The 14,395-nt window shown below is 43.5% G+C and overlaps 1 protein-coding gene across 1 annotated transcript; it reads right to left on the reverse strand.

Annotated features, from left to right (window-relative positions):
- Window positions 1-1,724: 1,724 nt before the first annotated feature.
- Window positions 1,725-12,430, reverse strand: LOC125894279 (androgen receptor-like). Its single transcript, XM_049585584.1, has 9 exons — window positions 11,156-12,430; window positions 9,996-10,132; window positions 9,644-9,760; window positions 9,078-9,221; window positions 8,770-8,979; window positions 8,094-8,238; window positions 6,908-7,038; window positions 6,602-6,753; window positions 1,725-2,898 (listed from the first exon to the last, which is right to left on the reverse strand). Exons 1-9 carry the CDS (start codon window positions 12,028-12,030, stop codon window positions 2,734-2,736), a joined length of 2,076 nt encoding a protein of 691 aa, XP_049441541.1. The 5' UTR covers window positions 12,031-12,430; the 3' UTR covers window positions 1,725-2,733.
- Window positions 12,431-14,395: the final 1,965 nt, after the last annotated feature.

Here is a 14,395-nt window from a genome sequence, read left to right on the forward strand (position 1 = left end):
CTCCTTCAGCCCATTACACAGGCCTCTTTATGCTGCGCTAAAAGCTGCTCATGTTCAAACACTCCTGGGAAAAGCTCCTTAAAACACGTCAGGAAGAGAGGCCCTGTCTGGTAAAATATTAATAGGAAGTTAATTGGTTGTTAATGGACTGGTGCTTGGGTTGGAATCGCCCTCCATTAGATAGGCCACAGAAACAACCCATTCAGGGGTGTCATCTTACCACCTCCACAATCTAATTGTTTTCCGGTCACTGTAGCCGTGAGTTGCGGTAACCTGGTGTTAAAGACATTATTGCTGGAGTTTTATGTAAGGTCCTGCAAGAAGTATTGTACCCGGTGCCAACCACATTTCCATGTGAGCTTGGTATTGTGGGTGTTCAGTTACTTACGCGTCAAGTTTTGACTATCTGCGCTTCTCTTCTCTCTTTTGTGTCATCTTCTCACATTCAAAGTCACGTTTAAACTCTCTGCTCCCGTTAATCGCTCTCCACATCAGGAAATAGTTTGAGCTTTTGTTGTTTGTGGCCAGTGTGTTTGTGCTTTCTGTGGTTTGCCGTTACCCAACAGGAAAAATCCCTCTTCTGCTAGAGTAGGCATGTAATATTGATGCAGAGCAGACTCGGAGAAAACATAGAAATCAAATGGAATCCAAACTAAGTTCAAATGTCGACATCAACACATACATTTTTGATCATTGCAAACCTACGAGACGCCATTCCTTTTAAGGGGAAGCCACAGGGGCATGTGCAGCAGGGAATATATTTAGAAATAAGTGATATTTCAGCGTGTCTTTCGATCCCAACTTCGTTCAGCTCCAATTCATTTATGAGAGGGACAAATACTTGTTGAAAGAGGTCGTTCAGGAAATGGGAGTTAAAATGGCGGTGGAGGTTTCCCGGGCAGACTGCTTTTTACAGTTTGGGCTTTTAAATGCGCCATTTAAAAATAAACCAGCTCTCAAAGATATGTCATTTTCTCTTTAGGCCTACAGACATTTGTAAATATAAGAAAAAGCATTTTTTTCCTCTTCTATGAATAAAAATATAGATAATTTATTATATTCTAATAATAAAACATTTTCTTGCAAATTATTTTTAACATTTTAAATATTTAACCATTAATTAAACCTCAGATCTAAATGCACTCTTTATTTACTCATCCCCTTCAATGCTATGACCTCTCCTCTCGTGACTCTGACCACTTAATGGTAACCTTGTTCAAACATTGAGTGAATCCGTGTCCAATTACATTACAAAGCAAATGTCAATGGATCCAACAGATGTTGTCCTACTCCACTTTTGCTGAGTGGATTGTAGATTCAACAGCCGCCACTAGATGGTACTGAAACACAGGCAGCCATTTCTGATGTCAGCTCAGCAGACATGGTTGTTTGCTTCCAGGATAAATAGATGAAATAAATCAGCCAGGTTTCCTTGTTTGACTGTGATAAGTTCTAGTCTCCTGCTGGGATCTATTACCTGGCTGGGTGGAGACTGGGATAATCCTGAGGGTGTCTGCTGCAAAACTTGTCTGTGTGATGTTTTCTTAAAACTTGTCTATCCACTTGACTGCATAGCAAAGTGAAATGAATCTATCAGACAGAGAAAAACAGGGAGATTACTGTGTTACCAATAGCATGCACTCTACAGACTTAAACTAGATTTGTGCTGCGACGCGACCGTGCACATTTCTTTCAACTCTCATTATGAACAAACAGATACACACTCATGCTTGAGTTCTTTATTACATGTTAAGCTGTAAGTGCTGCAACAAATGGGCGGATTCTTGGCTGGACCTTTAACGTTTAGCAAAAATGTCAGAAGCTACGATGAATACATGATGACACACTACAAAGCACTTGCAAAGAACACTTTTTGAGAAACAGTAGAAAAGTTACAACAGTATGAAATGTCCACTCTGGAAAAAATTGTACTGGAATAACATTTTGACATTCAAAAACAAGCAAACTTAAAAAAAAGAAAAAGTCACCCATAGTTAGTCGACTGAGCATTCTGTCCAGTTATTTTCTCCGGTGTGACCTTTTGATATCACAAATTCATAAATATACATTTAATATACATATAAATTTGCACTGATGCAGTCGCTCGCGGTTTAAAACTGTATTTGTTTTGTCGACACCTAAAACTATTAGTCGACTATTATGTCTTTGGATGAGAAATGTTTTTACATTCAGGCGAGACAGCTTTGCTTCTTAGCATGCATGCCACAACCGTTTATTAACTGTCAATCAACTGTGTTCATCTCAGGCGCACACAATAAGAGTCATTGTTAAAAAAGCCAAATGTCACACCACTGCACACAGACAAGCTATGGTGATGTGAACTCTGCAAACGTGAACTGTCTCACCTCCCGAAAATGAAATATTGCCCGCTGTCGGCTGTAAATATGAAGAAGTCTACATGCCAGGTGGTTAGCTTTTCATGAGTTTGTGTGGAGGAATGCATGCTAAAAAGTGTTTTAAATCAGCTCCAGAAACATTTGTTGTGTGTGATACAGATAACAGGCAGTAAGAAGAACAGAGTAGATGCAATTAGATTGGAAGAATGTGCTGTATGCCCTTCATAACCTCACTCTCACCCTGTAGGTAAAAAGGGGCTTATTTCACCTCATGAAATCATAAACCCAATTTTGCTGCTTCAGCTTTACCAGAAATGGTCTGGGACTGGATGCCCGGAGCTCAAGTGCTGTATAGGACAATCAAAGAGGCTCCTCTCTAGGCTGTATCGTGGAAAAGGATGGGTTTGACCATGCCCGAGAGGATCTTGGGCACATGGACGCTCACAATCTCCGAGATCATCTCTGGGAAGTTGACACGTGTCTGGAGGGACTGCGCTTGGACGAACAGATCATAGGTGAACTGGTGTAACTTCCTCACAATCTGACAATAAAAGAAAGAGGAGACAGGGGTTATTAGTGACAAAGATGTGACGTGTGAAATGTGTACAGCGCTAAAAAAGAACAAAGCCTGCAGATAAAAGAGGAAATAGCAAATGACACTGAAGCCTGACATGAGCTTTAAGAGGTGACTTAAAAAGATGACACTCATTGTGATGCTCTAAGCCCTGAAGGCAGGGTAATGCCAAAGAGGTCTGAACTGCAAAGTCTTGATCAACTCTGGTTTTCTGCCTAAAGGGCCCTGCTGCCAGACAATCCCTGGCTGCCCTCCAGCTCATAAGGCATTAGAAGATCTAAGATGTGAGTGGGACACTGACAAAGCTGAGCCTTTAAGAGTAAATCCACAGTGAAAGACATGAGGCTGAAACTGCTGCAGCTCAGCTCTCTTTGGGAGGAAACTTTCCAGCTCTTCTGGTCACGCCCCCGACCACTGATGTCACAGATTTTTTCTTAGACTGTTCCTACCAATCAGTATTCCAAGTTTTAATGGTAGTGAGGAGGAAAGCAGTTAATCTGCACCCTCTAGTGGGTGCATCCCTACTATCTTGAGTTTCAAGATTTTTTTCAAAACCCGTGTAAGCATGGTTTTTGTGTCTCAAGGTAGGCTTTCTTTCAGGTTTTATTCATCTTGGCTATATGTGTGCGTAAAGCAGGGGGATGTCCACAATAAAGAAAACATACATAAAAAAACAACACTCACATTCAAATACATTCACTAAGACCCTTTAAAGGTCCACTGTGTAGGATTTATGGGGAATATATTGGCAGAAATACAATATAATATATTAAGTTCGACTTCTTTAGTGGATATAACCACCTAAAAGTAAGAACTGTAGTGTTCTCCTTACATCAGAATAAGCTGCTAATATCTACACAGGGCTCAGGTCCTTGTCTACAGAGATCGCATGTGTCTACAGCAGCCCAGAATGGACAAACCAAACACAGGCTCTAGACAGGGCCAATCGTGTTTTCTCATCAGCCATTGAAGTTAGAGGCCCCTTTGCTATGAGCAGTGGAGTGTGACTTTTCCACATGAAACTGTATTATTCAGTGTTTTACCACTTAAAATCTCCTTCTGAGGAAGAGACCTCTGCAGATAAATCGGCTTCTGGTAAAAACTTCCTGAATGTCTAGATCTTGGTGAGCACAGATTAGCAGGTGCTAGGATAGTGGCTTTGAAAAAAACTGATCTGTAAAGTGTAACTGCTTTATTAAGTGTTTCTACTGGTTTAAATCACAGGGTCCGTTTGTTTTTCAGAGGAGGAGACCTCTGTGGGCAATTCGGCTCTCAGTAAAAACCTCCTGACTGTTCATATCAGAAATAAGGTGAGCACACATAGTAGACACCGGGCAAGTGGCCCATCTGTGACATGCCAAAAAGCACAGAAGACAGTGATCTGTAACTTGAAACTACTTAATTCTGTGTTTCTACTGATGAAAATCACCTGGTCTGAGGAGGAGACCTGAGGCCTGTACTACTAAGCAGGATTTGAAGTTTGCGAGGTAACTTCAAGGTTTACTCTTATAATGAACAGCTAACCTGCTGCGGAACAGGTTAACTTCAGAGTATCACATCACAGCCTTTCAATACCCCGACCTCTGAACAATCACATCACTGAAGAAAAAAGTATCAATGAACAAAGTCCTGAGTCTCAGGTTAAAAAGAGCAACCTATATATTGTCATAGGTCAGTAGTAATAGTAGATCATTGCATTGTTTTGGGGCTCTATTTCCACTGGTGTTAAAACATTATTTTATTTTTTATTTTAGTCGGCAGTGACAGTGTTGTTATTTTACTCTCTGATTCCATCCCTGCAGCTCAAAATAACGACACACCTGTGTTGTTAGAACTGGGGAAAAAAGATAATATTTTATTAGAAAATAATCTACACACTGTTAATTGGCTCCTGTTATTATAAATGCAACATTTCAGTCAGACCTCATCAGTCATTAACTACTTTCCCACCCTTTACTGTGGTAGCAGAAACAGTGCGGTGTTACGTTAAAGTGTTTTATGTGACATACTCATCATCATCAACCTAAATAGCAAAAAAAACAAAAAACAAAAAAACAACTCTATAATGATGTTGAGTATAGCCTGGTGATACCTATTCATTATTTTAGTCATGGCTGACGGTGACTTTTTGAATAGTATTTTCAATATTTCTGTTATGAGATTACAGATTATCACTTACATCCCACGCTACTGACATTTTACTGTCTGTCAGTCACAGACACTTTCCATACTGTTTCATTTCATATGATACGAAGTTGCCTACTTAATTCATGGTTCTGATGATGTCGCTGGTAATTTAACACTCCGGCCTCTTTCCCATGAACTCCCTCATGGCTGTAAACCCAGAGCTGACTAAACTGGTTGATAACCAGCTTTGTAGTACAGGTTATCCAGATGGCCTAGATACATGATGTTTTTTTTTTTATAGCTAGCAAACAATTCATAAAAATGGAACATCGTTTAATTAAGTCATACTATCTCCTGCTCGGGAGTAAGTGCTCAAACAGAAATACTGCTGTAAAACAACAACAGACTTTATGACCCAGGTTTAACTTTAAGCTTTTTAAGACCCTTCACCATCAGACAAGTGACTCTGTGCCAGTGTTAACTGGCTCTGCAAACAGGCAACTATCCAGACTGAACTAGTGCGCCAGTAAAAGCAGATGTGTAACTTATTTATATTCTCATTCTCGTCTCACAAAACTTGGTCGATCTTCAATTTTCTTTTTATTGCTTTCATTTGCTCTAGATTTTATTTGGACAAATAAAATTCCCTCCCTCCCTCTCCAACCTAACCAGGACAGATCACACGTCGGCACTCTGAGCAGTTTCTTTACCACTTAATGCAACTCTTATAATGTGCAGGTTTAAAAAACGTACAATCAGTTGCCTGCAGGTAGAACAAATATTAAAACAGCTTTAAGATCCTTCTAGGTACAGGGTGCACCTCTGCATGTTTGCATCTGCAGATCTAGTCTGCTGTTACTAGTTTCCTGCCGATACAGTCTGTAGGTTAGACTGGAGGTGCAGGATGATTGGCTGGGACCAGACTGGGGAGCTTTGCATCATGGACAATGTGTGTCAGTTCCATATGGGGCATTACAGTTATTTTTGATGTGGCAATGCTACCACCAGAGGGTGACTCTATCATTTTCCCTCCTGATATGCAACCAGTGTAGAGAAGCTAAAACAGGAGTCATATGACCCTTTGGCATGTGTTTAACCTTAGTGGATGGCTGGGGATTTGTGCACAGGCTAGGGATTTGTGCACAAACTGGAGGTGTACCCCAGGTTGTCAGTAGAAAAGGATTGAGAAGGGAAGTACGTTTGTCAGGATGATATTACAGTTTGTATAAGTCTGTCTGTAAATGAACTCAAATAGACTCTTGCTCAAGTTTAAAATGTAACAACGGATACCTTTGATTTAAGTAATCCAGCCATGAAATGATCAACAAATCTTGACGTGGCCTAGTTAGCCTATAAGTTAATACAGTATTGCTGCAAGCCAAGTACAGTGCCTGCATGGGTCAAAGTACACAATCACTGTATTTGGTGTACACTACTTCCTGCCCAAGCAGTTCAGTGATGCTAACTAAAATTACATTTATATAATAGTTCACAAAGCCAGCCTGGTGTGTGTTCATATATAAAGTAGAATTGTGTCTATTACCGACTGGAGGTAGTCCAGCAGCTGTGTGAGCTGAAACACTCTCTGTGTACGGGTGGTCTCTCCGTGGTGGCTGGCCAAGCGGTCCAGCTCCTTGATGTAGGAGGTCCGCAGTTCATCAAAACAACGCTGGTTCTTCAGACCCTCCACTGGCACTGTGACCACAAAGCCAGAACACAACATTAACTCTCACAGACTTTATCCATCCCATCAATTCTCTAAAGTATGGCCGAACTCTATTACAGTCATATTTCACTTGCTGAGTGGACATTCGACTTATTATTTCGGACGTGTTCCCAGCGGACTCACTGATGCTGAAGAGGACCAGGGCCTTCATGCAGAGGAACTCCTCCTGAGTGACCTTCAGCATGCAGAACCTTTGGGAGAGCAGCTTCATCCTCACACAGTGTTCATACATACTGGACACTTGCATCCGTTGGCTGTGAGGGGAAGGGGAAAAAAAACAGCATGAGGGGAGAAGAAGAAGCACAAGGTGTGACATAAGGAGGAGTAAGAAGGCAAGAGAGGGTCAGACAGAGAGAAATACAGAAGGAGGGAGACAATTAATAGAGGCAGAAGTGAAAAAGAGGAAAAAGCGGCAGAGGTGAGAAGAAATGAGTGAGGTGGATAATGGAAAAAGGGAACGACAGAGAGGCAGAGAAAAATGAGGGTCACCAACAAGGGCAGGCATATCCATTACCATGCAGGTCAGAGGCAGCCCAATAGAGTGACAGAGGTCTAATGCAGACGGAATGAATGTTTTGCTAATGTCACGCAAAACACCAGCCAAGTAAAAGCTGCTCTGAGGGCCTGTGGTTGGCTCTCACATTCAGAGCAACACCCTCCTTCAACACTGAAAACAATCTACCGATAAGAGGTGGTGGAATTGTAATTTATGTGTATCAAATGGGGCGATTTGTCTCACAAACTCTGCTTTAAGTTTTTTAAAGTACAAAGAAAAGACAATAGACAGGAGTCAGAGTGTCAGAAACATTTTCGATAGAGGCTGAAGGTTGGCTGCGGTGCGAATAAAACTTGTCAAAGTGGAAAAAAAGAACTCAACGCCGCGGCAGTTCTCGGGGACCGACGAATGTTTTGCACAAGATGAAACAGAATAAATCATCTGAGGTGATCCCTCTGCGGCCACGTATATCAGACGCAAAGGAGACGGAAAGAACAGAACAGACTTGTTTACCATCTCGCCTGGAAACAGACGGCGTTCGTCGTGTCATTTTTAAAGCTTCCTCTGAAGCTCCTATTCCACCATGTCTCTCTTCCCAATCACGGTGACAGGTGAAACCTCAAAATAAGATCAACAAACCAAGTGTCACGATGATTACTACGGATGTTCAGGCCTAAACAAACTTTCTTTGTTCGAGATAAAGACTACACCAGGCGTGACAAACTTCTTTTAACTTTAATTGAAACACAGTATTGCAACTCCAGTGTGCAGTGTCAAGTGAGTACAAGTGAGTACTTTTTTTGTGTGACCTACTCATTGAAGACCAGATCTGGAGCAAAGTAGAGCAAGGAGCTGTTAGTGAGTGTGTAGGACCTCCAGCCCAAGGCGAACACCATCACCCCCATCCATGACAACTGGATCACTGACATCTGATCATCCACGTGCAGGTCACGGAAACCTGTTCAATAGGCAAAAATGATGAAACATGATAACATACCACTGCATAGGTCAGGTGAATAAATATAAAGACTAATAACAACAGGGATATTACAGTGTGGGTACATTGTTGGTCTTTTTCAGCCTGCCATTCTCTGTTTAAGTATGAACATATCCCCCTCTAGTGGTTCATATATGAAAAAGCTGTTTTTGTTGGCTGCTCAAACAGGAACGTTTACCTGGCATACAATTCAAGATGAGGCCTTGCCCAGTTGTAATAGATATTAGATCAGACTTGTTCTCATAGCTCTGGACCTCATTTAAATTGCTGTGAAGTTGGAGTTACTGATTTGCCTCGAGTGTTATCCGCTCTCTTGCTCAACATGACAAGTGTGACCTTTGCAGCATTTCGCTTGGCATGAAACAATACAGCTGGTTTCGAGTTAAGCTGAATCTGAAACAACTGAAGTTAGCGCACGCAGCCTTGGTAAAAACACCTACATGTAAGTATGGATTAGTTCGCAGGGTGTTACCTTGGCCCAGACTGACTTACCTGGAATGGCCTTGGCCCAACGCACCACGGTTACCAGTTGTCTTTCCCCGAGCTCATTGAGGCTGGTGAGCAAGGACGTGGGGCTGTCTGGCTGCGCGTGGTCGTGCCCGGCATTGACCACAGCTGGCTCAATGGCCTGCAAGATGCTGAGCAGGGAGAGGCAGGAGCGCAGGGGCGTGGGGACGCCGAGAGCCATGGCATGGGATTCTCCTAAAAATATACAGAAAGACCGCAAGAATAACAAAAAATGAAAATAATAGTACATATTATGGCAAACTATGCTTATGTTATTTGACACTAATCTTCACTTTGAGCCCTGGCAGCTGCACTTCCAGGCTCCAAGATTACATCTCTCCTCCCAGGCCTTTCTCCTTGTTCACCGGGCCCCCAGAGACCCAGAGGTTGCTCCTCCTCTCCGTTCCTTGACTGTCCACCTCCCTTCAGCCTGCGTCCTAGAACCCACCATGGAGAAAACAGACGAGTGGAAGATAAGATGGTGAAAAGGAGATAAGAAGTTTCCATTTCAGCTTGTTTTGTCTGTTCTATTACACAATAGATAGCTGGAAATATCAAGAAAACTTGGATGGAATACAGTTAATGGGGCTAATATTTAAATAACTATGATCCAGTGGAGCTGGTCCTTATCATAATTATGTGGCAACGCTCCCCATCACTGGCCACTGGGCAGTAATTCTTATTTAGCCTTTTGCTGAAATGCATTAGTTACACTGTATTTAAGCTGGAACTTTTGATTGGGAAGTTCCGATCCAATGCATGTAAGGTATCTAACCACCCCGGCCCAATTTTCCAAACACCCACCACGCATACTTTCCTTCCTCAGCCTCTCATCCTGTTCTTATCTTTAGTTCCTGACCTTTAAGGCTCATTCCCGACATGAAGCATCTCTTCAGGCGGCACGAGGCACAGTTTTTCCTCCTCAGCTTGTCGATGGTGCAGTCGTTACGGCTGGCACACAGGTGGTTCTGCTTACCTGGTGGTACAGAAAAATAGTCCCTGGGGGGTGAGGGAGCGGGCTCAACAATGCCTCAGGCCTCCAACTCATGGCAAAGATATGTGGGTGTTTTCTGACAACAACAAACTCACCCTCATAATGTCAGGTCACTGTGCCCTGCACTGCCTGAACGAGCGAGTGGGTGTAAGAAATCAAATCAGTGGACGAGTAATTGTGTGTGTGCACTGGCCTGTGTTTGTGTGTTTATACATACCTGCAGCGGCCCTTTTGAAGAATACTTTGCAGCTGCCGCAGGTGACGGCTCCGTAGTGGCAACCCGAGGCATCGTCGCCGCACACCTGACACACTCTCCTGTCAGACAGGTACACACCTGGAAACAAATCCTCATGCCTGGACACACACATAGACACAAACACACACATGAAAGTGATGTTTTTAAAGGATTTAAAAGCAGGCACATTATTGAAAATCATCTTAAACAACTACAATATGCCTGTAAAAATAGGGGCCAACAGAGGGTGACTGTGTTTGTCCTCAGAGGCTGCCTGCTCTGACATTTACGGCACTAATGAACTAAATTTAATCCAATAACAAAAGAAGATTTCCCTTTTAAATGACTGATTATGTAACAACTACTAAAGTCATCCAAAAGACAAGCACATGTGTGATTAAAGAACTGCAGGGCGAGCCTTTCACTAAGGCATCAAGAAGTGGAAACAAGACATTGTCTTCCACTCCAAGCACAGAATCAGCAACAGGTGCTGTATCTCCTGTTTATAGTGACACTGATACATTAAATGGTTATTGTGTGCACAGCTAGTCACAGCACAGATCAGGATCATCCCTGTAAAGTTGGGGATAGGCTGAACTTTGATTCTGTCTGGCTGCGCGCTGGAACATAACTTGGCCAAGGCCGCGAGGAGCACATGGGGCTATTAGAGCACAAATAATTTATACACAGCTGCCTCTGCAGCCAAACTGGGCGGTGGATCTACAGTATATCAACATGAGGCATCGCAAATAATAATGCAGAATAATCATGTTTGCTTATTTGATTTATTTGTGCTGCTTTGTGGCAAGTCCAATAATCCTCTGCAGCTCTCCATAGATATATCAAGCAATAAAAAGAAGACGAGAATGCAGCTTTCAAGTGATATAATGGATTTACTATAAAGTGAAAATAATACCACTCTTTTCAAAGGACCAATTCCAACAACACAAGACTCATTAAGTCCAGTTGCAAAGCTTGGCAGACTAGACAGCAAGGTCACTACTTCACGCTGCAGTGGTCCTTTTGTCTCAGTTAAAAGGGAGATGAGCGGTAGGAACGAATGCACCCTTGACAGGATTGCCATCTTGACATGATGCCAATGAAAACCAAGTCAGAGCAAATCATTAAAATGTGTTTTTTACCTGAACGTGCGATCCGTGCAGTCCACCCAGACTGAAGATTCGGTCTTGATAGCGGACAGAGTGGCAGCCTGCCCTTGAGGAACTGCACTTGGGTAACTTTCCACTTGGCCATACTCCGGTGCCATCGCTGCTCGTATGCCACCTTTCCCACCCTGCTCCCCGCTGCTGTACCACGCACAGTGGCATTCCTGACTGGATCCATGAGAGGCTTGCCCACAATTACAGTATTTACACAACAAATTATGCCCGCCAGATCCGCCTCTCTCTGGCTCGGATCGGCTGCTGTACGCGCACCACACACCCGACGTATCCCAGTGTAGGTTTGGATTGGCAGAGTACGCAGAGTATGGTTTTAAAGGTAAGAGCTCGTCCACCTGAGAGGGCGCGGGCAGCTCTTCCACGGGGCTCACGAACAAGTTTGATTGCTTGCAGACATATCTGGATATCACCGGGCCGCGCGTCACGCTTTGCGCGCTGTCCATTTCACCCGATTTGAGCAGATCCATGCAGCTCACCTGCTGGATGTCATGGCACACTTCTCCAAAGTCGTCTTCTCTCTGATTAGTGTCATTAAGTAGAAGGCGGGTGCCTCCTGAGCTCATTATATGAACCCCACTCAACTCCTGCGCTCCTCGGGAACTACTCTCCACAGTGGGGTCGAAGTCTGCAAAGGCGCCGCTGCCGCCGGAGCACTGGTTCATGTTGTTGAGCGGAGAAGACACCGAATCCAAACCCAAGGACACTGACACTGCCTTACTGAGCTCAGCAGTTGTCGGGCACGCACAGGTGTCCGCAGAATCCAAGCGATCCCGCTCGTGCGCTGTGAAACACTTTGACGTTTGTTCTAAATCAGAGAAGCTCGAGCGAAAGGCCATCTTCAGCTCGCGTCGTGGCAGATTAAGCAGTGCAATGGTTACACGAGGAACAAATAAAACAACACTCCGGGCGAGAAAACGCCTACCCTATGAGACTCCGGTCATATGTCTCAGCGGATATGAAATTCAGAGCAGTCGTCGACGTAGCTTGTTGGAGGGAAGGGACGTCCCGTCGACCTGTTGCGGATGAAGCGCTGACGAACTTTTCTTTTTTCCAAAGTAACCGTACTCGGTGTCGGCGGCGCTCACGTTAAACTCCCTCAATGAGTAACTGTTAAACTTTGTACTTTGTGCTTTGGTATGTTGTAAAGAGGTCTCGCGAGAATAGCCGGGATTAAATAGTAAATAAGGTCATATGGCCACAGTACGGGATGACAGCCATGCTCCTCACACACACTCCCTTCTGTTATCTAGTAACAATGATATTGCAGAGGTGCAGTGATTGGAGTTGAAGTTAAGGATTTAGGGACTGTATGGAGCAGTGGCGCACCCAAGGAGTGGCCGGGTTGGGGGTGCACCGCCACCTTGAAATTTTCTATCTAATTTCTGTCTTTCAGAGGCTGTGGCGCACTAATTTTTTAAGATAGGTAGTGGTTCACTAGCAAGGACCACGCCACAACAATATGTCTTTCAAATGTTTAATTGTAATTCATGAGGTGTTACTTGCAGAGGCTTCCTACAACTTGTTTCAACAGTTCCAATTTAATCAGAAGACAAATTAAACAGGATGACTAGCCAATGTGAAAATTAAAAGAAAGCATAGAATAATGTACTGAAGGAGACTGTTGTGCCATCACATTTTTTTGTGGTTTGAGAGCAAAGATCCGGTCGCCGCTGTGCAAAACTCTGCAATACAATTCTCAGACTTGATTGAAAATCAATTTCGGAGTAGGGCTGGTTCGGAACGGAGGTGTTTCGGAATGGAGGGCTGTCCCCTGTTGGAACATTGTGCGCACACAGCCATTCACCACCTGGATCCTAAAATAAACACCTGTTTTATTACATAATCATGCTTCCGTGTTGCGCCATTCATAAAGATCCTATTTTTTAGAATTGTGGTTTAATACTCTTAATTAGGCTATAACAGCCAAGTTATTGAAAAATGACGGGTTTAAATCATAATTAAAATCCCGTCATAATTTAAATCCCGTCCCAGACATAACGTGCAGGGGCTTGGGCCGGGTCGGGCTGGATTTTTTGGGCCCGGCTAATAGAGCGGCTAAGCTCTATTAGCCACTCTCGTTTCCCCTGAGCCGCCTTAAGAATTGCCTGCTCTCACTCTGCAGTTACGCGGAGTTCCTCCTGATCAAAACGCCGTTCCACCTCTGTGCGCAGCAGGTCCAGGGCCTCTATAGCCTATGTAGTCAGGCAGGCTGCATATCACATCAAAAGCATAGATCTATGCATTCATGATTCATTTTTTGTTTTATGTTTGTGTACTACGGAGCCGCGGAGGGGCATTGAAGAGTGAAAGTCTTTTTTACTGTAAGTAATGTAATATAGGGACCTTTGATTCGGCTTAAAAATAATGTGGCAAGAGGGTAAAAGTGGGGGGGCCAATGGCCCCCTGGCCCCCCCACTTCCGGCGCTGTTGGAGGATGTACTGGAGATCGGGCAGAGGGAGGCTCAGTGTGGGGGTTCCGGTTCCTGCAGATGGTACCTAGAATGACACTTGGGAGAAGTATGCACCAGATTGAATAGGAAAAGTTGAGGGAAGAGAGGATGAGGGAATGTTGGTAGGTATAAGGCAGGGAGGATGATGGATAAAGGGATGGGAAGGGGAGGGTGGGTCGAAAAATCTGAGACAAACAGAGCAGGATGGGTTGACCGGGTATATGTAGGCTTGGCAGATAATTCAAGGTGTGGTTGAGGCGTGGCCCTGCTTCCAAACCTAAATTAACAAATTAACTTAATTTAATGAAACTAGACAACCTAAGATTTCCATCAGTACCAACCACCTTGGTATGGCTTGTCACGAAGGGGGCTAAATAATGCTCCAAATTTTGTAGAAATTTGGCAAGGGAAAAACTAGCATGGCCATTTTCAAAGGGGTCCCTTGTACTCTTACATCAAGATACTCAAATTAAAATGGATTCAGTGGTTACCCACGAGTCTCATCTTAACATGAAAAGGCTTGTTCCAAGTAGATGTTTTGATCCTGACAACCAATCCTGCAGATTAAAGCTGTATATTTGTCTTTCTAAGAAAAACGACAACCAGCCTATTTGAAGAACAATGAACTTATCATTAACATAATTATACAGATACATGACACATTAAAACAAGATTGCTGTGGAACTCAAAATGTTAACTAACTGCTATTAGCCCATGCACATCACATAATTGGTAATAATTGGCAAAATAA

This window comes from Epinephelus fuscoguttatus, linkage group LG9 (assembly GCF_011397635.1).
Source record: "Epinephelus fuscoguttatus linkage group LG9, E.fuscoguttatus.final_Chr_v1".
In the NCBI taxonomy this organism is placed as follows: domain Eukaryota; kingdom Metazoa; phylum Chordata; class Actinopteri; order Perciformes; family Serranidae; genus Epinephelus; species Epinephelus fuscoguttatus.